General features: G+C 37.3%; 1 protein-coding gene and 1 long non-coding RNA gene across 18 annotated transcripts in view; both read left to right on the top strand.

Moving 5' to 3' along the window:
* plekha7b (pleckstrin homology domain containing, family A member 7b) overlaps window positions 1-26972 on the top strand; it is a 142436-nt gene that overhangs the window by 77920 nt on the left and 37544 nt on the right. For 13 of the 17 annotated variants that reach the window (XR_010904956.1, XR_010904957.1, XM_067442922.1 and 10 more), the window contains 5 exons: window positions 14328-14439; window positions 16915-17019; window positions 17521-17593; window positions 17850-17950; window positions 25852-26027. Coding sequence is in view for 15 of the 17 variants with exons in the window: in XM_067442922.1 (XP_067299023.1) it covers window positions 14328-14439; window positions 16915-17019; window positions 17521-17593; window positions 17850-17950; window positions 25852-26027 (567 nt within the window). In the remaining 2 variants the exon portion in view is untranslated. Of the gene's footprint in view, window positions 1-4360; window positions 4561-14327; window positions 14440-16914; window positions 17020-17520; window positions 17594-17849; window positions 17951-21836; window positions 21985-25851; window positions 26028-26972 lie in introns of those variants that run through there. The other 4 variants (XM_067442935.1, XM_067442923.1, XM_067442931.1 and 1 more) reach the window with 3 other exon arrangements.
* LOC137074529 (uncharacterized) lies at window positions 539-1451 on the top strand. The gene is made up of 3 exons (XR_010904958.1): window positions 539-980; window positions 1112-1282; window positions 1388-1451. It is a non-coding gene; the product is annotated as an uncharacterized lncRNA (long non-coding RNA).

Genomic DNA, 26972 nt, shown 5'->3' with positions numbered 1-26972 from the left:
AAGTTACTAGCCACTCAGCATTTTCACTGGCCACAATTTTGCTGTTTGGAAATTACATTGTTTATGTTTAAAGTTGACTTTGGCATATATAAATTACTTGATTTTGAATCATTTTACTTTATTTAGAAGATTTAAAACCCTTTCAAACTTTCAAATGCATAATGACCCCCCAAATCTTGTATATCAGCTGGGATGTGCAGGTGGGCAAGGGGTGGGCAATATAATAGATTATAATAGAATATAATAGGCTAATATGAGAAAGGTAATATGACAGGCTATGAGTTATTTTAGTTAGGATATATATATATATATATATATATATATATATATATATATATATATATATATATATATATATATAATTTAAAAAATACCCTAAGCAAATTACAAAAACAATAGTTATTAAAAATAAAATAAAAATTCCGATACTAATACGACACAATGTAATTTATTGAATGTAATTGTCATTGGATACGACTTTCATCGAAAAGAATGTAATAAAATGTGGGCGTGGTCTGTGTTGTGAAATGAAACCACATTAAAAATTCCCTTAAACTGCATTTGAAACATACAGCAAAGCAGCGACAGAGGAAAACACAGAGCCTGATTTTATGCAAACATTTACCAATAATGTGGAAAGCGTTTTAAATCTGTTCAGTGGAAAATCCGCTGTGACGAATCTGTCCTCGTCTAACATCTGCTGTAAATCCAGGTAAAACTAGCTGCGTGCACGCGCCCGTCCCCAGATAACATGATCCCCAGTTGATCCGTAACACCGGCGGGTAGAAACAGCTGAATGCAATCATTGGGCTATCTCGTCAGCTTGCTGCCGATTTTAACGAGCAGTTAACTTTAGTAATCTCCAGGTTGCTGTCCATAGATGATAGGTTGCTTGCTTTGGAGTCGAAAAACTGTGTGGAAGATACTAACTTTAAGAAGAGAAGACGAGTGCCTAAGAGAAGACCAGTCCTAAGATTGCGGTAAGACTGTTATCTAAGCTAAAGTAACCTAAAGCAAAGCTTTTTAAGTAGCACAAGCTGAAATTAGCCTTGTAAAAGAACAAATGTAAGTTGCTTTATAAAAGTGTTTTCTTTTTCTGGTCATTTTACAGGAAGCAGTACGCCGTCTTCACAACTTCGTCATAACACTCATTTAATTGTTTTCCAGTTGCATGTAAGACATAGAGACAGTACGCAGGAGCTTCAGGTACAAACATCCAGTTCTTGCATCGCACGCAGAAGCTGTGAAGAGTTCAGCTCGGAGTCGATTGAGAAGAAAGAGGGTAAGATTTATTAGATTAGATCCGTTTTTGGTCAGTGTGACTATTTTTCAGGTGCATTTTACGCAGTACATCGCGCAATACTGATTGTCTTTGTTGTTTTTACAGCTGCTACAAGCAAGAAAGAGTGTGTTAGCTGAGGATGAGGTGGGCCTTTGGAAGTGCGCTACCATACACCTGATGTCTGATGAGGAAGACGGCATCGTTCGCGCGGTGTCTGGATGGACTGTTTGACCAGCCAGGAGCTCGCCGAGCACTGTGCCACGCTGCAATCGAGATTAGAGGCGATTCCAAAGAACAGGGCAACGCACGACAGACGTCTGAAAAATGGACTGAAAACAGACAGAATGGCGCTAGTTACCTGCAGCTCTGAAGCGGAAAACAGAGACTTCATGGTGCTGTAGGATTTTGGGCTTCTCGTGAGCTTCCTATTGTTGTGTGGGCAGATCTCAAACGTTTTGCATTTGGTTGTGTGTTTGTGTTTGTTCTAATAAAGCTCTTTCTTTGAATAAACTGCACGTCCCTGGCATATTTTCCTTTCCTCAATAAATGAATGTCCTTGATGGTTATAATAGCGTAGTCCATAGGATAACAATGACATGAATATAAAACATAATAGCATATCACATGAATATGAATATATACAATTAAAAAATAATATGCAAATCATAATTTTATATATGTGTGTAAAATTATTATAATTTGGGGGTTTAAATTTATTAATTTATTACCCAGGTTGACCAATAGTAACAGATCTGCCAACCAATCACGAGTGATATTTCTTGTTTCAATGTAGTAGTTTCAACCAATACTGAGTGAGGAAATTCAAGCCATTCCGGCAAGGCGCTGCCCAGAGCTGCTATTCATATGCTAATTAGAGCCATTAGCGCCGGCGCCAGCATGCCTCCGCGAGCTCCACATACGTCATGGTTCGTTTCCGTCAATATGTGGCACAGACGAACGCGACGTTCACAGGCTGTAAACTGACGTTAATTGTCGAAAATCAGGGAGATTTCCGGCCGTTTACGGGGACGAAAATCCCACTTTTCATGCAGTGAGTTAAGATACTTGCGATTGCATTTTCATTATATTTCCCGCAATGAATGTAGCAAATTCAGTGTGGAATTGAAAATGCATTCCGAGCCGATCAAGTCTCCACCCCCACCCTGTTAGTCACCGCATCGAGGCGGGGCCAGGTGCTATGAGAGCGAGGAGTTAACTGCCAGATGAAGAGAAGCAAGAACACAGAAATGGCCGCACATGTCTGTCAGTCACTGTTCTTTTAGACCAGTGCGTTCTTAGAACCATTGACATTTATGTTAGAACGTCTTGCAGACAACGCGCCTGGTGCTCGTGCACCTTACGCTGAAGTGAGCTGTGGTTTTCAGCAGATTATTTTACTCTCAAATAATCTTAGACAAGCTGCCCATGATTATTGCTTGCTTTATCAGTATGGTTTTATTTTTTCTCTCCTTTTTACCATTCTGATTGTAGTTGCAGAATTGTAATGCAGAAATTATATTAATAAAATTACGTGTAGTCCATCCATCTCGGATATTTTATTTATAGCAATTTAAAAATATATGTTTAAATTATATGTTAAAACTACTGTAGGAAATAGCACATGCAAATTGTATTATTAAATTTCAATGATCATTTTGCTCCAAATGTTGCACATGTGGTATGAAAAATTTAAATTTAAATACTGAAATGCATTGCCATTTTACATATTGCATTGCTATTTTGCATATTGCATTGCAAATTGAATATTGCTACACATAAGCTTCCATAGACAACATGTTTTTGTTTTGTTCTTCTCGACGGTAAAACACACAGCACTAGTGTTGTCTGAATGGTAATTGGATGACTTTTATGAGTCTTTTAATCAATTGTTCGAAAGACTTAGAAATTAGTTTCAAACTTAGGCTGCATCCGAATATGCATATTTCCATATTATATAGTAGGTCAAAAACAGTATGTAGGCATAAAACATAGATGCAGATACTCATTGGACTGTTCCAGACGCGCGACTCATCCGCCATCTTGGAACAGTCAACTTTTAATTCCCACATTAAACAGGATTACCTATCATCACAGTTGAGAATGTTTATAATCAGTTCACTGCTTTCATTAAAAGCTAAGAGCAATTTGCATGTAAGGTTCTCTGATGATCAATAATATGTGTAAGAGCTTTAACCAGTCTTTTAGCACATGCAGAATTATCTAACATTAATGATAAACTGAATCCTATGAAAATCATCTGCTGTATTCTATTGTAAATAAAGATACTTGTGAATATCTATTGTTGCAGACGCACTTTCAACTTGCTTTCGTATATATGTCTATTAGCAAAAAGTACCCAGATGGCCTAATATTTCTGTCGTCATTGTGAACTTGTATCCTATGGACAACTCACAATCCTATGAGGCCACAGGAAAGTACTTCCAGATTACTTTCATACTAACATATAGCAGTGAAGGAAGTACTTACTCAAAAAGACAACATATCCATAGATTGCAGTTTCGGATGCAGCCTTAGTTACCGGTTTGAATCAATCAATCAATCAATCAATCAATCAATCAATCAATCAATCAATCAATCAATCAATCAATCAATCAATCGACTCATTCAGAGTTGTTCTTGACTTACTCACTGAACCACAAATACTTTCAGGTCCTCACAATGAACAGAGAATCAGGGGAATGTTAATAAAATCAATAAGCAACCAGAATCGCTAGGTGAAATTCAAGGCTTATGTCAAGTGTTGTTGATTTTAGTCATTATCTCCAACTTATTCATAATACAATAGTTAAAGAATAAGAATTAAGAATTGCTCTTTTTTTTTTTTTTTTTTTTTTTTTTTTTTTTTTTTTTTACCATTCCATTAAAATGTGCACCACTGCACCTGTTCCTCTCCTCCTCCTCTCCATTATTTCTATGTCTTCCCATATGTCAGTAAGCTGAGCTGGGATTTCTACCTCATCAGTGCTGTGAGGGTTAAGAGAGCTCAGATTTACATGCCCCGCTGAGACCGAACTCATTCTGTTACTCGCTAACGCAGAGGAAAGGATGAGTCGAGGGTTTGTTATTTATTTTAAGTGTTCTGCTGCCTGCTGAAACAAACCCAGGTGAAAACCATTACGAAGTTCAGCCGCCTGCCTCGATTTCCCTGTTATCACTCCATGTGCTTCATATAGTGGTGGGCTCATGGATTCAGAATGTTGGGCTCTCGTAGGAATATCGCACGCAGCCGTCAAGACCATTTCTCATTTCGATGACGGGTAAGTAAATGTTGCTGCCAAGGTTGATTGATGCTTCTCATTAGGGGCACAGTGTGTGCAAGATCCTGTGCCAGGTTCAGGCTCAGATTAACCACCATTGGGAGAAGCCAGAAGAGTCACTTGAGCATTGTGTCACAGAGGGATCTAGTTATTAGTTTACCAGCTTACAAACCTCTTGTTTGAGTGCCCAAGAGATAAAGATCATGGCCAAATGTGTTAAAGAGCGTGTGTTTGACACTTGACGAGGCGGTGCGACTTTGAATGTAGTGTCGGCTCTAGAATGCCTGTGGTTTATAGAAGTGAGAGATAGTGAAGTTACAGGACATAACTGGAATACTTACAACTCCTGGCTTCTCATAAGAGCTATTTTAAGTCCGACCTCATTTGCTCTGCTCTCCCCATCAACCCAGCCTTTTCCTTTAGTAATCCAGCAGTGGAAACTAACCTCACCCTAACAGCTGTGATAAGTGCTGATTTGTGGGAAAAGCCCTTGTGAAATATGTCAGAAGAGACTTATCAAAATCTTTCATTCTAACTGGAATGTTGCTGCAGGTTGGCACGGATGCGAGTTCGCAAGTTGTAGATCCCGAATTCCGGTGACCTATCGGCACAGACACACCCTGCCGAAATATCTAGTATGCTGATACTTCAGCTCATTTGAGTGCCCTCAATAGCGCTGCATACTCCCACCCCTCCTAAAATGTTTGCTGCAATCCTATTGGTGGTGATGTCAGTGGAAATGTGTGCAGTGATCCCCTGGTAGTGCAGTACTATTGATCTGAATGGCTAATCTGAGCACAGTGCACATCTCTACAACATTAGAGCACGGTGCATTGTCTGCCACAAAGGCTGACTGCTTTTTTGTATTCATAATTCATTCCTCTAAAGACCAGACTACACTACACTAACACAAACATTAGTACATGTATATAATGCTTAATAGATCATCAGTTAAAAGGTTAGTTAACCCAAAAATAATTACAATTCTGTCATTAATTACTCACCATCACCATATTTTTGATGAAATCAGAGAGCTTTCTGTTCCACCGTTGACAGCCAACGCAACTACCACTCAATCCCCAGAAAGGTATTTAAGACACCACTAAAGTAATCAATGTGACTCCAGCGGGTTAACCTTAGTTTTATTAAGTGGCGTGAGTGCTTGGTTTGGGCAAAAAACATAATTAATCACTGTGTTTACAAAATAAAGGGGTGGTTATTAAAGAAAGCCAACTTTCCCTTGAGGTTTTGATGTATAAAAGCTCATGGTAATATAAAAATATCCTGTAAGTTTCAGACCTGAAAATGTCCTTGTTAGTCAAAGAAAAGCTTTTATAGACTCCAGGCCCAGAAAACGATCATGTGCGCATCTTTACATCATTGCGCAATGAAACACGCCTCTACAGTACGTCTAATTCAGTAGCCCTGCCCACCGACTCATGGAGCTGCGAAGGAGATAGCAAGATATTACGCTATTCCTGGTTGTGGAAGAACACAGTCGCTGCATAAGCTTCCTTCATGGGTGAACTTTATTTTTAATGAAGTTCCAGCTGGGAAGACAATGGTGTTCTTTCACTTTATTTCACTGCAGAATCGTTTGTAAACAAATCTCAGTTCGATGCTGGATTTGCAGACATTTAAGATTAAAGCAAAATGCTGTTTCTTCTTTATTGGTTGCGACAGGAATGGTGAGTAAAACGTGTTTTTATATGTAATAGTATTGCACTGTTATATATTGTTTTACTTATGTGTATGTGTCTAACAGAACATACCTTTAGCACGCTGGACTCAGACACGTATGGGCCAGGGCTCGCAAAGCCCAACATCCTGGCGCTGTATGTTTTCCAAATCGGAAGCCCGTCACCAGGCCGATGAATCTCATAATATTCCTTTCTTGTTCTCTATTTTGACTTGACATTTGAAGGGCGCGTGCGCACGTGTTGTGTGTGTGTGTGTGTGTTTGAGGTTCGCACTTATATCGACCCATCGTGCGGGCTATGCAATACAAAAATAATTGTCCAAACTATCGCAGGTGGATGAGAAATAAATAATTGTGTTTGTTTGATAAAGACGTTTATTCTGGTTGCCGTCATTCTTATCTCAAAAAGTCATCTTTAAATGTGTCTGTTAAGCCTTGTGTAATATTGTCAATGACTTATTGAACAAAAAATTGTGCCGCTATATTATCATTGTCATCATATTGGAGGATATGACTTAAGATAAATATATAATAAATCATATGTTATTGATTATCAGTTTTGTGGGCTGATATGTTTCTTTCAAACTGTATGTATTAATAGTTTTATCTCTCTTTATTACATTATACAATAATTCTAAACAAATGAAGAATTCATGTCATTTTATTTATATATTTTGTAGTTGTGCATTAAGCAGGATTGCTTAGTCAGTCATTTATATTAAAAATAAACAGCTTCAGGGTAATAAAAGGCCCCTGATCATCCTGTTTGAATTTATTTTTAATGATGAGTACAATTATTCTTTACTTGCATAACATCACAGTTTACAGACTGCCATGACTGAACTGACTTCTAAAAAAGTATTTTTCTAATAGAACAACGTCATCTTCACTAAAGTACTGTTAACAGCATGATTTCTGAATGTGTTCATCATTCAGTATTAGTACCTTATACCAATCAAAGTACTACATGTTATTCTTATGTTTTTTTTTTTTTTGGTTACAGTCTAACAAAAAATGCTGTATCATTTAAATTAAGTGGAGCTCATTATATACCCCTGTGTGCTATGTATTATATAACTAAACCAGGTTAGTGGGTCTGAAGCTCCCCCACTGTAGAGCTCTGAGCATTTGGGAGCAGAATGTGGTCATTTTTTTAATAGCCTGAGTTCTTGCTGGCCTTCAGCCGTGAATTATTTTTTATTTTTTTCATCTCCCCAGCAAAAAATACAGGCCCTCTGTGCCTATCCATTCAAAAGACAGTGCAGGTAAATAATATGAAAGCCCAGATAAAACACTAGTAAGTCCCAGGGTGCAAAGAATCTTGTTGGACAAGAGCCAGTTTGAGGTGAAAAATGAGTGAGAATGAAAGCAGCCCTGTTCCAGGCCACAGCTCTTTCCATGACAATGCTGCTGTAGTTTCCTGCTGTTTTGATGCTGGGGACGGGCCACAAACACCACCTGACTCTTTCACACTACAGGAACTCGCATTCCTCAGGAAAAAAAGCAGTTTATGGTTTTGCTGAGGGGATGTCTGTGTGTGTGCATGTGGCGGTTTTTGGACAGGGTTATTGTGTTTTACCGAAAGCTCCAGCACCCATGAAAAGCGTGGAGTCAGCCTGACATGCGGCTTGGAAATCTGCTTGCTTTGGTGAGTTTTAGCAGAATAATCAAAAAACATATTTGGGATTGATGATCTTGTTTAGTTGCATCATGCATTTCTTTTTTTCACTGGTTTGTTTTCTATTATCAGCACTTGTACTTGTAGCTTTGTACCATCATAAAGCCTGTTTTTAGTTTCATTAATGATATTGGGTTATAACTAAATATTATGTTTATTGTGGATTATGAGAAACCGGGTGTTATGCATGCATACAAGCAGGCTTGAACATAGTGAAAAAAATAATAGCATTAATACGAATAGTAATAATAATCATAAACATTAAGTACAAATTAGGGTTGGGTGATATCTACCAAATTTGCATCAGATGATGTCTATAGTGAGGCATCATGATGGATGATGACATCGGAGGGTTGCATAAAAATACCATAATATGATTGCAGATATGTAGGAAACACCTAAAAATCCTCAGCATCCATCTAAAAATCTCTATGAACGGGAGTATTTTAAAACGCGGATAAATCAACCCATCAACGTGCAGATATATACGTGATACTAATAATATAATGAATACTAATATATTTATGTATTTTTATCCACAAAATCAAAGTGGAATAGATCATATTCTGCCTGCTACAGCTCTATTATGCTATTACAGCTTTTCCCCAAGTTTCTCCCCTCGCATTGGGTCAATTACACCCTTATGTCCCAAGTGTGTTATTTGATGTATGAAGCTGATGATTTAAGAGCAGTACATTTTTCCATTTATCTGCTCTCTCAGGGTGTTTTAGATTCAACCCACTCATACACCAGAGTTCACTATATGTGTCCACACGTTCTGTGAGATGTTAGAGATGGTGTGAGTTTCAGATGGTTCTCTAAAGGAGTGTCCCTGAGAGGCAGAGCTGTCAGTAAGAGAGCTTTTTGTTACTACTCTAAAGGTCTCTGAGAGTCTACTACATTTTATAGACTCCATTATAGCCTATGCTTGAGTACCAGTGGATGTGTTTTTGTTTCTCTTACTGAAGGCTTTAGTAATCATTAGCCAGAATTTTGACTGTCTGGTGCGCTTTTGCTATTTATTCTAGCTAAGAGTCATCTAATTAAACAGGAAGACAGTCTGACCAGAATGAAAGATACCAAGTAAAGTCTGTTTTGTTGGAACTGCTTTAAAAATTACGCAGAACATGATTTGTATATTTGTAGTACATCTGAAAAGCACTAAAGACCTATATCATTACAACATTTTCTATTTGTATTTTTATGAAAAACAGATAAATTTCTAATACAGTTTTCACGTGAAAAACAAGGCTTTCCTCTATTGCCCACCAGTCATTTGACCAAGTTTGTAGTAATTTCTAATCTAGTAAGACAGTGATATTAAAAGAGCAAATTCAATACACCTTATTGATTATGCATACAGGCAAGCAAATGAAGGTTTCTTGGTAAGCATTTTTTTTTTTACATCGAAAGCCATTAAAAAAAGAATGTGGTGCATTCATGTCTGCTCGTCTGTATATAGTATGCGTCATCAAAAAGTAAACTCAGTTTAATCTTTTAATATCAGTGTTTTAGTACATTACAGCACTTTAAAGGTGGGTAATAAGGATTCTTAGTCTGCCGTCGGTTCGCCCTCTGCCCATGCTGCTCAATCAGCCCTTTAATGGTCTCTCTACATTTGACAATCTATGTTTAAAATTAAGTGGTGCAACACAACTTGATTTAAAAACTTGATTAGATCAAGAAAAAAACCTTGATTAGCATTAAACATTATTTAATTTAATCCTTATTGGTGCAACATACCTTAAGTGTTTTTCATGTAAAGCTTTTTAAAAATGTTTTCTAGTTATTGAAATGCTGCAGCAGGTGCTGTATATGGATCACAAGTGCTAAAAACTTGTGTCTTATTCTCACATTTTTTTGTTTTTAAGATGGAAAATTAACAGGCATGTGCTGCAGTTCAATGGCTGTTTTGCCCACCAGGGCTTCTCGACAGTAATGTGACTGAAAACTATGAATTACGAATATCTGGTACTTGCTATAAGTGCCTCAAACTGAACTTTTTATCTTGCAAAGATTTGAAGAATTCATTGCCACCAGTAATCATTGCTCAACATCAGATGCAGTATAAGTTGAACATGAAGCTGAAACCAGAGCTGGAGCTTACACGGAATGGGTATCCCAAGGTAGAAGAAGGTAAAACAACGCAGTCCGGTACCTTTCAAAACAACTTTAACGATATCGTTATACGATATATCACCATATGAAAATGTGACGATATGTATCGTTGATGTAAACAATATGTTTGGCATATAATTCATAAGGTATAATTCACCCAAACACAAATTTACAAATGTACCACAAATATATTCTATCATCTTGTAGTCTCACCATCATGTCGTTTTTTGTTTAACTTCCAAACACAAATGAAGATATTCTTTATGAAACCTGAGGGATCACTGTCCCTCCATTTTACAGTCCATTATTCCTCTCAAACTTAAAAGATCCAACAAAAATGTCGTAAAGCCATCGTAAAAATAACTTATCAAGTGTCTAATCCAAATCCGTGTCTTCTGAAGAGACACAAACGATGGCTGATGGCTTATAAAAGAAAGCTTATGGAGTTTGTGACATTATTACATTAAACGACTACTATATAATGTTGAATATAATGTATAATGATGCAATGGTGGTATATATAATAATAATAATACACAACTAATATTTTTATTTTAATAATAAAACAGTATAAAAAACAAAACAATAAAAAACTTATTTATGTTGGCTTAAAATATCAAGATACATATCGTATCGTGAGTTCAGTATTGTGATATATATCGACTCATGACACGAGTGTATCGCTACACCCCTAACTTTGATTCCAGGCAGACTCAAACCCTATGCACCTTTACTGCTACAGGTTGTATTGAGTCAGCCAATCAGATTGCACTAGGTTTTTACAGCCAGTGCTTGGCATTTTTGTGTGCAATATACATCAGAAAGACTATAGGCACTATAAGCTGTGCTGTCTGTCTTTGAGAATTTGTTCATAGTTTAAAAAAAAAACTGTTTTCACAATAACAAATAAATGTTGCATATTTATGGGACTAGGCAACTGTGTACCCAATGTATAACACTCTAGATACCAGTCCAAAATGACTTGTCATGCTCTTGAGGGAGATTTAGAAATGTGACGGATGTTTGGTCGAACTGTGCAGCTCAATGGAGCTCAATGGTTGCTGTCGCGCTAGGTTATACCTTTCCCTGCAGTCTCTCAATCTGACACTTCTCTCTGACAGTGTTTGGTGGATGTTTTTTATTTGTTGCCTGCAGCTCTGATGATTTTGCTTCACCTTTCTTCTGTCCTCTATTCTACCCCCCCCCCCCCCCCCCATCTCTCCCCCCTTCTGTCCTTCTCTTTACTGACTTCCCAAAAAGTTAAATTAGTATTACCTGAATATCGCTGCAGCTTTAGCTGTTAGGAAAGTAAAATGGACCCAAAAACTTTCAGGTAGCTGAGTGGCATTAAGACATTTGTATCACAGCAATCATTGCTCTGAACTTTAGCAAACATTTGGTTATTCATTTAATATAAGTCTACTTAAATGCATGATTACATGTCAGTAATAATCTGACACCTTTTGATATTATTATTAAAAGCATTAGTAATTTATTACCTAATATATTTTTACACTGTAAAACTGAGAGTGTTTGCACTCTCTTTACTGTAATTCCAGTGAAACCAACTCAGAGGGTGTAGTGCCTGAGACCAGTAATGTGACTTCTGCAAATGCCCTGGATTCTTCCAATCTTCTCATCCATAGAGTGCCCACAAACCAATGTGTTTTCTCTTTCAAATCAGGCACTGTTATACTTCATATTAATCCTGGTGTGACTGGGGTGAAGGCAATGTTGATGGCTGGAGAAGAGAAGGGAATTAGGTTGACATTTGAAAATCCAGAGTGCATAAGTCATGTATGAATGTCCCAGTGAGAATACCCATACTTAAGGAAGCTTTTGAGAGGGATGAAATATCATAATAACCCTGCATTGATGTTACCACTGACACTATAAATTGATGGATGGAGTAAATTTTTGGTAGATGTAATGTAGATAGGTAGGTAGATATGTCAATAGGTTGGTAGTGTCGATATGGATGGAAGAATGGATGATAGTGTTAGGGTTTGGTAGATGGATATGTAGATATAGATATGTAGCTACTACGATAAACTGATATGTATGATGGGCTGAAATAGAGTATTAGTTTGTAAGATATATATTGGTAGATTGATCATTAAAGTGACATGATGTGTAGCCAACTTTAGTGTCACACACACACACACACACACACACACACACACACACACACACACACACACACACACACACACACACACACACACACACACCCCACCGCCAGATCAATAAGTAGGTAGTTACAGTGGTGGAGCCAGAGGGGTTTCTGGGGGTGGCACTAGACACCCCTGACATCTGATTGGTAACCTCAAAATTGAATTAGCAACTGGCAGTTTCATTTTTCACTTCATCTGATTTATTTTACCCTCCAACTTTAGAACACAACGCTTTTTTCTGTGCAGCATCGCGCTTCTCAGTGTGCATTATAGCCTATTTGAAGCAGGGTTGCCAACTCTTACAGATGCATTGAAAAAACATTGCTCTGACTGATAAGACAGAATAGGTCAATTTTGATATGAAACAAAGTCTCACCTTTCAAATTATGTAATATTTCTTTAATTTTTATTTTATGTTATGGAAATTCAAACAATAATATAAATTCAGCTTTGGTGGTAATGTGGTGTGTTCAAGTGAAGCAGGACCACAAGTAAACTAATCATCTCTTTACTACTAGTTACAGCACCAAATAAACACGAATGAACATGAACAGAAGGAATGTTGTGCTGAAATGAATCACATCTCATGTAATCACTCAATCAATGTTTCAACCGCTGTGGAAGGACATCAATAAAACAGCTTGAGAACAATGTCATGTAACCCCACATTTACCAGAAAATGTAATCAGTGTCTATTAACTCTATAGATATATGAAGTGTACTCTAGAGAGAAGCATTTAGCAAAAATATATGCACTGTAAAAATATTTCCTGGACTACACGCATACAAACGACATATAGAAAGATGTGCGCCAGTATTGTGCGCACAGACAATGCCTCAGAATCAATATCTCTTTCGTGCTTGAACAAACAATAACAGACACAATTATGCAAAAATGCTTGTTTTGTCAAGTATTCTCCTAGAGCAGGCTCAAATAAGTTAAATAAAGTCATAAATGAACTTGAGTTGTGAGAAAATGAGACGTGCCTGACAACCATCTTAAAGTAACAGCAGCCTAATTTGCTGTGATGTTTTAATCTATATTATTTATGCAGTGCAGACTGCAGAACTTAATTAAATTTCTGTATATTCCCTATCTGTTAGACAGGTAGTAAGGCCACAGGTAAATACGACATTTATTATAATGTGTTCATGTTAAGATTGTTTTAAGTTCACTTAAATTAAAAGTTTTTCTTTATACGCCTAATAAATGTTGAAATTGATAGCTTTCCATTTTACATATTTTAAAAATATTGTATTTAAGTTTTTTCTACATTAATTTGGAGAGTAACTGTGAAACAAATACAAAATAAAAATATTTAAAACTGATGTTTTTAATCATGATTAATTAAAGTAAATCCAAACTAAAATCAGAAGTTTGAAGTAAGTTTAAGTTGTAGGTTTCCTGAACAATGTTTCCAAAACGAACCTTTTGCTTGACAGTTAATCAAATAAGAGAAATAAGAGAGTTCAAGTAGCCTAACATTCATCATGTTTACATTTGTGCTAGTAATACACACAGTTCAATCCCAGTGTCTTATTACAAGTTACATTTATAGGATTGTATAAGAAATGTGAGGTAATGTGAAGTAATCAGCAATCATTCATACATGCTTTTTGATGCCAGGTTGGAGTTATAAATTCATTTTCTTTCATGGTCTATGAACCCTCTGAATTAGCGTTGGTCACCACTGACCACCCCATGTATAAAACTGACACTTGGTAGATATAAATATGGAGATAAATAGATATGTCTAAATAGATGGATGGATTTTGCTAATGTCTTGTCATTGTTACTGTGTTCAGGTCACCTGAGACTAATATTCTCACTATGCTGAGTGATGATATTGTTTGTATCGTAGTCTTTCTGTCTTAGTCTGTGAGTAATTTCTCCCTATGAGAATGTGTTTGACAACATGTTACTTGAGTGTTCAAAAGGGAGTGTGCTTCTTAGTTATTTCTCTCTTGTACACTTTGTGTCCCCGGGCTCTACTTTACTTTGCTGGTTAATAAATACCAAAATGTATCTATTTCACTCTTAATCTCACAGTAAATGAGTAACCACACCTTATTCTTGGTGTATTTCTGACTCTTGTAGGGCAAATTTACGCATGTCCAAGCCACCACCAGAGCCGAGGCCTCCCAGCATGGTCAGCGAGTCCTCTGTTGCCATCTCCTCTTCCCCCGCCGACACCACCTCAGGATCCAGGGTGAGAAGCCCGGCCTCATTCAGTGCTGATCTGAGACTGGTTTAATGTGTTCTGTTATGGTGCTGATTCTCAATAAAGGCAAATGTTGATGCAGACCACCTTCCCGTGCACTGGAAGTGCCAGGGTGACTAATTGTCTAGCTTCACCGTTTCTTGTGTGAGTCTGTGTCTGTCTGTGTGTGTGTGTTAGGGTGTGTGTGTGTCATATTTAATCACATTGAAAATTGATAATGTTTTTATAGGTAATGGGGGCGAGTAAATTGGCCTCATCTATTTTTGCTATATTTCTCCAATTTTGATGAATGACCCAAGCAGTAGGTGTAATAGGTTAGTGGTTTTTCTAGCACAAGAGAAGCTGGACTTAATCTCCTGTGTGGGTCGCTGGATTGTGCAGAGGTCATGAAGTAATACTGCATAGGACATCTGCAGGGCATTGAGAAAATTATAGAATGCCTCTCGCTATTTCCGCAAATTAAATCTGAGGGTGTGTGGCACAGTCATAAACATTCTAAAAATAAAGTTTAATAGATATTGATCCAAATGTAATACCTATTCATACAGTTTTTTAATGTGTATTTTTTTAATAAATATTATTGTTAAATTCTATAATTGTGCATAAACGCACTCCATCTTTGATTCAGGGTGGTCTCTAGGCAGCCCTTGACCTGTCGGCCTCATGCCTGCTCAGTAACCGCCTCTGTTCCCTCAAATCTGCTCTGGAAATGGAAACGGTGGGGATTTAGATATTTTTCCCTATTAGAGGGTGATTTTCTTTTTTTTTTGACACATTGAAGTGGCCTGGCTTGACACACATTGCCTATGTCACTGTGGTACAGAGTTTGATGCTGGCCTGTCAATGACAGCACTGTGTCAGCATCATATGAGCTTTCACAAACCAATCGATTAATCCCAGAGGTCTCTGCACACACACTTTACTTGGAAAAGAACATCAGTCATCATCCAGCATTGGTTCTTTTTAGCAAAGCATCGTATCATGTTGTATGCTCTAAACAGTTAAATGAAATGTCTTTAATTCTATTCATTAAGGGTTGAATCTCACAAAAATGGAAATTCATTATTAATTACTTACTCACCCTAAAACCCGTAAGACCTTTATTCATCTTTGGAACACAAATCAAGGAGATTTCTGTCCATCCATTGAAAGATACAGAGCTACCAAAAAGTTAATAAGGAGATTATGAATATGAATTGAATGGTTTAGTCCAAATTTGAAGAGACTATCACTTTTTATGATGATCAGATTTAATTTAGGCTGTGAATCACATTTAAACATTGATCAGCAGACATAAACAGAAGCTCATCCGTATTGGTTGACATGCGAGAATAAAACCTCATTGGTTTTTGCGGAAGTTAAAATGTGCTGTCTAACACACGAGAACGAACCTCATTGGTTCTCGCACGTCAAGCGAACATGCTTGAGCTTTCGTTGGTTTACCACAACTGATGAGTTGGTGAATGTTTAAATGTGAATAAAAGCCTAAATTCAATCTTTTCATCACATAAAGTGTTTGTCCCTTCAGAATATTTACACTAAACCTAAAATTAGTTTTATGATCTCTTATTGACGTTTTTTAAGGGTCAAAGTGGTAGTTGTCTACGGAGAGTGCAGAAAGCTCTCCGATTTCATCAAAAATATCTTTGTTTGTGTTCCGAAGATGAACAAATTGTAGAGGAACGAGTAGTTAATGGATGAGTAATGGACAGAATTTTCATTTTTGGGTTAACCCTTTAAAGGTACACTATGTACATTTTGGTTAAAAAAAAAATACAAATAAAATAATTAATTATTAAAAAACATAATACATTTTTTTTATTTATTTGTTTTAAGGCAGTTATAGTTTTATATTGAAGTTCTATTTTATAGGTGCACTGTGTAATTTTAGGTTGCAAAATGCTCACCCCACCCTTTCGAAGCACATAGAGAAGCTACGGGGGCCGACACAGGACAAAGATTTCATCGTCTGAGATAGCAGAGAGTAGCTAACACTCTATAGAGCAGTTTGTTCGTTTAGGGCTACTGAAGAAACATGTCAGTACAAAATGGTGACCCACGGTGTATGGAGATAGAAATGGCTCTTTCTAAGGTTCATTATGTAAGGTCTTTATACACCACTGAATACAAAGTTATATCAATTATATTGCATTTCTGTCAATAGATCCTCATAAATATTACACACTGCACCTTTAAAAGAACGGCTGATGTTCTCTGAAAATTTGGGTTGTCAAATGGTGAGTTGAGTGAACTATATATGGATCAAGATTAATAAATTCCACAAATCATGTAATATTGTGAACATTTTACAACAACACTTTAGCCACACTTACAATAAATATAAAATTGGCATATTAAATACCTTTGGTTGCCACTTTACCTTATTAATGGCTGTGTATATAACAATTTTTTATTAAATAAGAATGAAACAAGTGGTTTTCTCTTTTTCTTTTAAAACCTTAGAATTTGAAGCCCAGCGGGAAGGTGCATTGCTTTGGCAAGCGAGACCATTCAATCAAAAGGAATCCTAATGTCCCAGTAGTGGTGAGAGGATGGCTCTACAAACAGGTGCGGTGAAACCCTGGTGTGAGTGATTTACAGAGTATGATTTTGATCTGAACTGAATGGTGTTCAAATGTTAGATTAGGTCTTAATTAGGCTTATGATGAATGCAAAGACCCCACAGGGAGTAAACTGATTAATTGAGCATGTTATTTAACATAGAATATTAAATAAATATCCAATGAGAACAGAGGGGCCTCCAATTAAACGCTAATAATAACAATATTCACATTGGTTGGTAACAATAGATGATGCACTGACTGATAATACAAAGCTATAAAATATGAGACTATGAATGCATGAAACTATAAATTCATATTATTTTAAAGTTGATTATTAATTAAAAAAATCTTAGTTGGCTAAAATTTGCTTCTAAATTTATCTTTTTTTCTTCGTAATATATTCAGTTTTTTGTGTACATTTCCATTTCCTACAAACACATACATTTCAAAATATTATCATAAATAATGTATTATTTTATTTTTATTGTTGTTCTTCCACCCTCAGGACAGCTCAGGCATGAGACTGTGGAAGAGGAAGTGGTTTGTGCTGTCTGATTACTGCTTGTTTTATTATAAAGGTGAGTTATAATACTCCTCTTTAGTTAGCTGCAATTATCTAGAATGGTCTTTCATTTTATACGCATTACGCGAGTAGCTATAATTTAATGAAAATTCTGTTTGTTAGATTATTTTTAATCATTTTGGTGGGCAAGGCGGATTATCACTTCTTTGGTGTCACCAATGTCTGTTTAAGAGTGTTGCGAATAAACGAGTTGCACCGTTGTTGAATCGTTATCTAACACTTTTCAACTAACGTCTCTACTTTGCTCTCAGATAGTCGAGAGGAGACTGTTCTGGGCAGCATTCCTCTTCCCAGCTATGTCATTTCCCCTGTTGGACCCGACGACCACATCAGCCGCAAGTATGCCTTTAAGGTAAGAGCGTTAATGATCTGCTCTCTAATGCTACTGGGTTCCTGTGTGTAGGCTCACCTTCCTTGGCTACACCCTCAGGAAGTCTGTGTCATGTGGCTTGTTATCAGCGGTGGTGTGTGTGGGCAGCAGTCGATGATGACTGATTAATGTGGCGGTTGTTTGACTCCTCTCTGCCCTCGTCTGACCAAACAGATCACTAACTACGCTGTCTTGACTCAGTGCCCTCACAATCTCATAACGGACTCAACTAAATCTCAGCTTGTTTTCACTAATAGCGGCAGGTTTTTTTTTTTTTACTGAGTTCCTAAAATATTATTAGAAAAACTACTCAAACTAGAGAATTGTGGTTGGTTACAAAGTTAGCAATTTAAAGGGGGGGTGAAATGCTGTTTCATGCATACTGAGCTTTTTACACTGTTAAAGACTTGGATTCCCATCCTAAACATAGACAAAGTTTCAAAAACTAATGTTGGACGTTTGATGGAGTATTTCTGTGTCAAAAATACTCCTTCCGGTTTCTCACAAGTTTCGGCAAGTTTTTTTCGAGTATGGGTCTATTTGACGTTAATAAGAGCGGAAGGTCCTTTTATGGGCCGTACGGGCTCTTCTCCCGGTAGGGTGCGCGCGCGCGTGACTAGAGCACGCTGTAAACAGTCTCTCAGCTGCAGATCCAGTCGTCCGTGAACGGCGCCGCGCTCCACTTTATTCCTATGGGTGACGTCGAGCGACTTCAACTCTTCAGCACAGCATTCCGGGAAGGCAGCGCTGCATTTGAACCGATTTGAACGCAGAAATGACGGGAAGCTTGACAACATCGTTTCAGTTGCGTCTCAAAATGGATTTACACGCCACTGCTGTCACAGGACTTTACCAAATCATACCAAAGAAGTGTGTTTCTGACGGAGCGGTCCCAGCGATAAAGCTTCGACGGTGAGTTAACTTAAACTGCTTCAAATGTCTCTGCTATTGGCTACCGTCGCATGAGTAAACATCAGTAAACGACACGATCGCGTGCTTCGTCATTCAAATGCGCTAACGGTTACTCCATTGTTGTTCTCTGTATAACGTTACAGTATTCTGACGTGCAAAACCGCTTTGCTTGCTACTTCTAAGGTCTAGTCGCATACAATAGTCCATAAACCGAATCATGTCCTCATACACTGCGAGTAAACACACAGAAATGTGGAGAGGCCATTAAATACAGTAACTTACATACCACAGAGACGGGCGTCCTGCTGTTGCCGTTTCTCCTGTTCAATTTATTTCTCCCTCAGATTTGATTGTGGATCATTATCTGTATTAGCTGAGATAGATGGGTTTCTCCACGCTTGAGGACGTCACCGCTTTGCGCGCTTGTCATTCTTTAGCTCCGCCCACACGATACGCCTCCAGGCGCTCGGTTTTTTCCGGAAAGACTCGGTACAGCCTATATTTCTTTTATAAATATGATAAAACTAAAGACTTTTCGGAGATATGAAGGATGCAATACTACTCTATAGGTACTCAAGATTGACATGAGATTGACTGAAACTGAGTGTTTCACCCCCCCTTTAAAGAAAAAAAGAATGAACCACGTTCAAAGTATTTGCAAGAACGTTCAAAGTATTCAAAAATGTAAAATAACTGATGTATGCAAACCTATGACCGCACACATATGATATTTTATAAGATAACATCACATTGTATAAACCATTAAAATGCTTATCAGCCATCAAACAGCCTACTGTGAAGTTAATTGCCACACAAATTAATAATTATTTGTATTACTTTGTACAAATTATTTTATTAAATACTTTTTACTATTTTTAAATATAATAAATATCTAATATATTTGATTATTACATTTATTCATTTGAATGATGCAAAATAATTATTGAATTCAATTATTTATTGGATATTAGTGTACTTGGTGTAAATATTTTATAGTTAGAACAGCATGCTTTAACAGTTGTAAAAAATGTATCTTGCAGCCTCTCATTAAACTTGTTATAGCCCATCTCTTTTTGACCGGTATTGTTCTCCTCAATGTCTGTCAGCACAATGCTGTCACTGCCGAAGCTGCAGATTGTTCACAGGAATTCACACGGAGTTTCCACCCAACTCGTTCAACAAGTTTTCCACAGCCCTCTTCTCTTCTCATCATTATCTAAACCCTTCTCTGAGTGAGGCCTATTGATGGCGAGCTTCCATTGAGCTTCGCAAGCCTCCTCCCACTTTTTACTACAGTCCAGCGGACAGTGAAATTATGTTTAAGAGCAGAATATCCCAGAAGGCTTAGAAGCGTTTGTATTACATTTACCTCACTGGAAAGTCAAATCTGGCTTAAACCTTTGTACCATGGTGGTGGGAAAAAAAACGTATCCTAAAATTCACTGATGACTACTAAAACTTTGGGATTTGTATCAAGCCGTTTTTTGTGCCATTTACCTCGGTCTGCTCCTAAAGCAAAGCACCTCTTCAGAAGAAAAATACTCCAGGAATGTTTGATCCCATCACCGCAGCTCATTCATTTCCTCCGCTCAGTCATCCTTCCCTATGGGCACGCATTGCATCGTTCAAACTCCATTACCCTGCTCGTATTCCCCGGTCTTGGAATTTGTTTGACTATTCTGCCAGCAGGGAGATTAATTATGCATCTACTCTATTTCTAATATCCTCCCTCTTATTTGCCCTACAGTCTGTAATGTACCAGAGCAAGGTGAGAGGACTTGTTCTCTCATTGGCGCTCTGGGTGTTAATTAGCAGGTTGTTAGTTAGGAGATCTCCATCAGTGAAACTAGCCAGCAGCTATTTGAACATCTGGCTGCTTTATTTTCATGTGTATTAGACCCCAATGTATGCTGTTTGTATAATGTGTATAATACTTCTCTTAGTCAGCAGTGACAAGTCTTGCATGTTTATTTGCTGTAAGATTTCTTTAGAACTGTGTGTAGTAAGCTTATTTTTGTAATTTATTTAAATAAACACCATTAACCGCGGATGGAACAGATGGAATATAACAAATGACACTTATGAGCATGAGTTTTTTAAAGACTCAAAAACATAGTTGTGTAATTTGAATAAATAATAAACAATAAAATATTGACATGCAGAAAAAATATTATTGGCATGAAATAAGAATTCGTTCTCTTGTTTTAATAAATCATGGCCACAAATTATGAATTTGTCCCCACAACTAATTAACACGTAATTAACTAATTTGTTCCATCATTTTGATTGAACTAAAACATGGGGGATGGGGGAGGTGTGTGTGTGTGTGTGTGTGTGTGTGTGTTTGTGTGTGTGTGTGCAATTCCATTGCCAAATAATTTGATTACTTCAATAATAAACAAATGTAAACAATTCTTACATTTCAGTCTCTTTAAAGATGGCATAAATTCAATCCATTTGGCCTTATGTATGTATAAATCCATAACAATTGAGCTTACTAATACGTCAGCATATTTAACTAATTTGTTCCCTTGTTTTAAAGAAATCGTGCACACAATATAACAGTTTGTTAATTAACGTTCATTTCTTTATGATTGCCATCCCTGATCTGTGGCCATTTGAGAATATAAAAGATAGCATGAAGTCATGAAAGGTTATATTTCATACAATAAACGATATGACATAAATCTGAATTCAAATAAGCATGGATGCTCAGCTTCAATTGATTAAGTTGATTCAGCGGTTGAATGTTCTGATGGTTATTAATCATCTTTTCCTGTTCTCCGGAGTGTTGTATTTTGCTCTCCCAGTGGCGTAATTCAGCTTAGCTTTACTGCCTCTAATGTTAATTGCATTTCAGCTGACCCTGCTTGCCGTATCTGACAATATTTCACAACCAAGGACATTTCAACACATCTTCTAGTTTTTGTTAACATTTTTCACATAGCCCGTGATCCACCGCCCTCTGTTTTTTGCACAACTCACTCTTATTCTCTCATTCCAATTGCCTATTGCTTCCTGTTGTGACCTGGTGCATTATGGGAGCTGAACCGGGTACATCTGGTGGAAGGGCCGTCTCCTGAGTCAGCCTCTTGCATGAATAGGTATTTTAATTTCCATTCATTACTATCAGCGGATCTCCACTCCATCACCATCCCGTGAATGGCATTCTCCTAGGCAGATGAAAAATGCACATAGCTTATGTGCATTGATGTGTTTCAGCATGCATGTGACTCATTCTGCTGTCTCAGGAACAAGCAATGCCAGATCGACAATCCAATCTGATATTTCCGTGTGAATCTTATATTAAAGATAAGGACTGTTGCAGACTGGCATTGCTCTGTTCCTCTTCTCACTTCATCACTTGCAAGTTGCATCATTAGTTCCAGTGTTGGTTATCATCCACACATTTCTCCACTCTCATTGGCTGTTCAGATGCTTTTCGGTTGTCATCAGTTGTCATACTGTGAATTATATTATGAACTGTCTGTTGTTAAATTGTGCGTTTATTTATATTTATATATATATTTTTACAGATACAGTATTTAGATACAGTACACTACTGTTCAAACGTTTTGGAAACAGTGATACTGTTTTCCCCCATGATTATTTAAAACAGAAGTCTTTTGTAACATTATAAGTATTATAAGTCTTAACTGTCACTTCTGATCAATTGAATGCATCCTTGCTGAATAAAAGTATGAATTTCTTTAAAAAACACCCCACTGACCCTAAACTTCTGAACGGCAGTGAATTGATATTCTTCACTATTGTTTTTGTGTTTGGCTAATTGTCCATTTCTGAAAAAGGATAGTTTTTCCAAGTCAAAATGTAACAACTATGTATCAGTGTCTTGAATGTTTAACTTTCTCAGGAATATTCCAAATTATTTACAACTCAATCGAGAGCTTTTGTGGCATCTTGTTGAAAAGAAACTTAAATTTGTCCCTCAGTTTTTAAAAATTAACATAAACACATTTTTATATTGGACATCACTTTAAAAACAAACACAATAACTTTTTTTTATGGCTGTACTTTTGTAACAGTTGAATATTAAAATGGTTTGGCATTCTCGCCTCCATAAATACAATTGTGTTTTTGGCAATTTTTTGCAAACAGAAGGACAATTTTCATTGTCAAACATGTTGTTATTAGATATTAAGTTGTAAATAACCCAGAATATTCCTTTAGCCTCTGCAGGGGTTGAGTGATTGAGCAAATTTGTCTGATTAATTACAGCATATCCCTCTTAGAGGGCTAACCCTGAATGAAAGCCCAGGACTCGATGGATAATCTGAGGTCATTAACTTCTTAAAGACAGGACTGTGAGAAGAATATATATCAGCAGCCATGGTTTACTTCAGTAGCTGATACTGATGTATTAATACATGCACTGAAATCAATTTTCTCTTGCCCAGGTTTTTTGTCTCCCATTTCTTATTATCACGAAAAAGTGATTAATGTTTGCAAGATATGTGCTTTCTTTTTCCTTGTATTAATTTTTTTGTGCATTCTGCCATCACAAATTTGTGCATATTTGTATGTGTAGATGTGTATACGAGACGGTGAGATATTCTGCTAAGTAAGATTAAAAGCTATTATTTTTATTGAATAGCATACAGAAAATATCTCTTGCTACCTGAGTGATCACTGAAGCAAGCGTCACACTTTGTCTCTGTGATATCCCTAGGGTCTGTAAACCATGAAAAAACGCAGGTCATTATTTTATAGCTATTCTGTCAATCATTTCAAGTGGTTAGGTTTGCTGAGATGTTTTCCAGATGACAAGACAAACATCATATAGACTTCTCTGAAAAGGAACTGCAACAAAGTCTATGTGAGCAGAGCAGGGTAATATGAAGGCTTCAGGTGCAAATATCGGATATTGGACGGGCTGTATTAGTCATTAGTTCATGACAGGCACTATAATAGACTCCTTGAGAGGCTGAAGAGATGTGCCGTGAGCAGAGATGCAGCTGTCGAATTGTGAATTAAGAGACGCCATCGATGTAGCCCAGAGGCCGCTGCATTGACTTTCTACAGAATGAGTCAATGTTACCAGATGTAAGCTCTGTGTGTGTGGAAGGACGGTCTGAGTGGGCCTGGCAAAAGCGCTGCGCTTGACTCTGTTTAAGCGTTTAGATGAGTGAGCGGTGGCCATACCCCCATCAGAGAGATTAGACCAACAGTTGCATTTTGGCTGTAGCAGATTTAGCAGGACAGAAGGTGCATGCAGCTAGTTAAGCTGGGGGGGGCTGTTAACCCTGGCATTAAACAGACCACCAGAGAGAGATTTAACAGCGTTTTTTTATCCGTGTAAGTATTTGTGTGCATCTCTAATATTGTGTGTTTTAACATTAGTGTGGTATGTTTGGTATGTACAGTTGCCCCAAAGCATATTTGAACACTTCCGTGTACTTAAATGTAAGAGAATGTCTTCTAAAAAATTAATTTGTAGAGAGAGAGAGAGAGAGAGAGAGAGAGAGAGAGAGAGAGAGAGAGAGAGAGAGAGAAAAGAGACTCTTGTTTGTAAACCTGGGTTGATGTAAGTTTTGGAATAAATTGACAATAATTGCATTCATCTCTCCTCTTTGCAAGAACAGTTGGTTATTGATATGTGGTCCGTTGGCTCATCAATGTTGATTTTCTGACATTGTTGTTTTTATTCTATAGAAGCCTGTTTTTACCGCAGAGTAAAAAAAATCTAAAGTTAACTGACATATCTCAAATTGTGACTAATTCTCAAAGTTGTGACAACAATATTGTAACTTTATTTCTCAAAGTTGTGACCAGTGTTGGGGGTAACGCATTACAAGTATCTCGAGTTACGTAATCAGATTACTTTTTTTTTCTCTCAAGTAACTAGTAAAGTAACGCATTACGTTTTCAAATAAGTAACACAAGTTACTTTGTTTTCCCATTCATGGACCGACAGCTCTCTTGAGTAATTTCATATAGGTGTTGTGTGTAAACATAATGGTTACTGTAGTTCTAAAGCATACATTTACTAATCTCACTTTCACAAAAAATAATTAAATAAATAAATAAATTCAGTGAAATGCAAAATCAGTATTATCCAATAATTAAATGTTAGATAAAACAAATGTTTTTATTTATGACCAATGTACTTGCTGCCAACCTTTGATGGTTCAGGTAAACCATAAGCAAAAATGTAAGTATTAAAAGAAAAAGTATTAAAAGTAAGTATTAAACTTTCTTCTATTCTTCTGTGGTCCAGAATGGCAGCACAGCTGAAAGGTTTGTTTAAGCTGCGGCCGCTACTGTACAAGCCTGAATTAGCACTTCCTTCACTTTCTTCCTTTAAATTTTGGTGTACATTTGCCCCAAAAACTTTTCTTGTTATTAAAAAAACAACAACAAGAAAACATAACACAAAAGTAACGTAGCATGTTTTTAATGTGTAAAAAGTAATGATTGACTTTGTGAGTGTGTACCTTTTTGCTTTTTCTTTGTCTCACAATTGTGACTTTATTTCTTGTAACTGCTAGTCATAATTGCTGTTTACTGCACGGCACAACTGTATTCAACATTGATAGTAAGAAATGTTTCTTGAGGACCAACATATATTTTCAACATATTAGAATGATTTCTGAAGGAAAATGTGACATTGAAGACTGGAGTAATGAGGCTGAAAATTCAAAATAGAGAAGTTATTTTAAATTGTAATAATGACACAATATGACACACGTGCATTTAACACAATTGCATGGGGGTATTTTTTTACAATGATAATACGGTTATCATTGGTTGGTAATCTTCTTACAGGCCATTTCCTCTGCTCAAATCAACAAAATAAACAGAGCAGTTCAGCATGACTTCTGAGCTTGCTACAATGACAGGGGTGCTGTCACAGCAATACTGGGGCCCGCTTGTCCGGGGCCTCACGCACGTGCAACCGCTATACATGGTCACAGCTGATGGTCCACTCTGTATCTCTGTCTCTCCCTCAGGCCTGCCACACGGGAATGCGCTCCTACATTTACAATAAGAATTCTCTGATTGGCTCGCAGGCCGAGCACTGTGGCATGAGGACATACTTCTTCAGCGCTGACACACAAGAGGACATGAACGGCTGGATTCGGGCCATGAACCAGGCCGCACTGATGCAAAGCCATGGCGTGAAGAGGTCAGTCACCTCCTGCTGCTGCAGCAACTCTTCTCTCAGGGCTGCTGTCTAGAAACAAAGTCAGTATCTAAGAAACCTGGGCAATATATTGCATTAAAAACAATAGGATAACCATTCCTTATTTTTTATTTGCCAGACAATAAACAAAGAAGTAACAACATGCAGCAGATGTATTTTATGTCATTTGGATGCACTTCAAAATCATTCAAAATATATTAAAAGACAAAATATAACTTCTGAATGACCAAAACAGCATTTCAGATGCTCTGCTAACAAGATTTTTCCGCTGGTTAGTACAGTTATGCTGTTACATTGCGAAATTCATATTTGATTGTTTTAATTTCTTTATGCGCATCAAGGAATTTATTCGGTAAATGCATTTCCATCATAGTTTATGTGCATGATTTCGTGTCGGATAGAAAATGTATCCGACTCAAATGAGTCATGCACATTTTTAGAATTTATGCACATCTTGGCATTTTCATGTGGCATTTTTTTATGCGATATCCCAAAATGTGCATAAAAATAGGTGGATGGAAACATAACTAGTGACTAGACAAAGACTGGTGTGTCTCAGTCAGCTCCTAGTTCAGTAGTCAGGGCACTGATGATGTCCTGATCAGTGCCCTGAACTAACCTAGCCTAGAAATCTAGACGCACCCTAGCGGCAGCAAATCTAATCTGCCGCGAGTTTCGTCTAGCAACTCTCAATACACTTCTGAGCTGTAAACGCCAAACTCTGGTTGGGGCAATCACATTGTGTATAGAGTCGGTGGGCGGGGCTTAACATAGTGACGGCAGACTTGCGTTTGCGTGCTAATAGTAAACACAGAGGCTGTCGAATGGCGATCTTTCGAATCAGCTTTGACCGCGACTCTAGAAGACTTGGAGTTGAGCTTCCAATGGTGAGTTTCCAGACCAAACATCTTGATGTGGGTCTGGCTT

Source organism: Pseudorasbora parva, chromosome 1 (genome assembly GCF_024679245.1).
Source record: "Pseudorasbora parva isolate DD20220531a chromosome 1, ASM2467924v1, whole genome shotgun sequence".
Lineage (NCBI taxonomy): Eukaryota > Metazoa > Chordata > Actinopteri > Cypriniformes > Gobionidae > Pseudorasbora > Pseudorasbora parva.
This window is presented reverse-complemented; position numbering and strand designations above follow the sequence as displayed.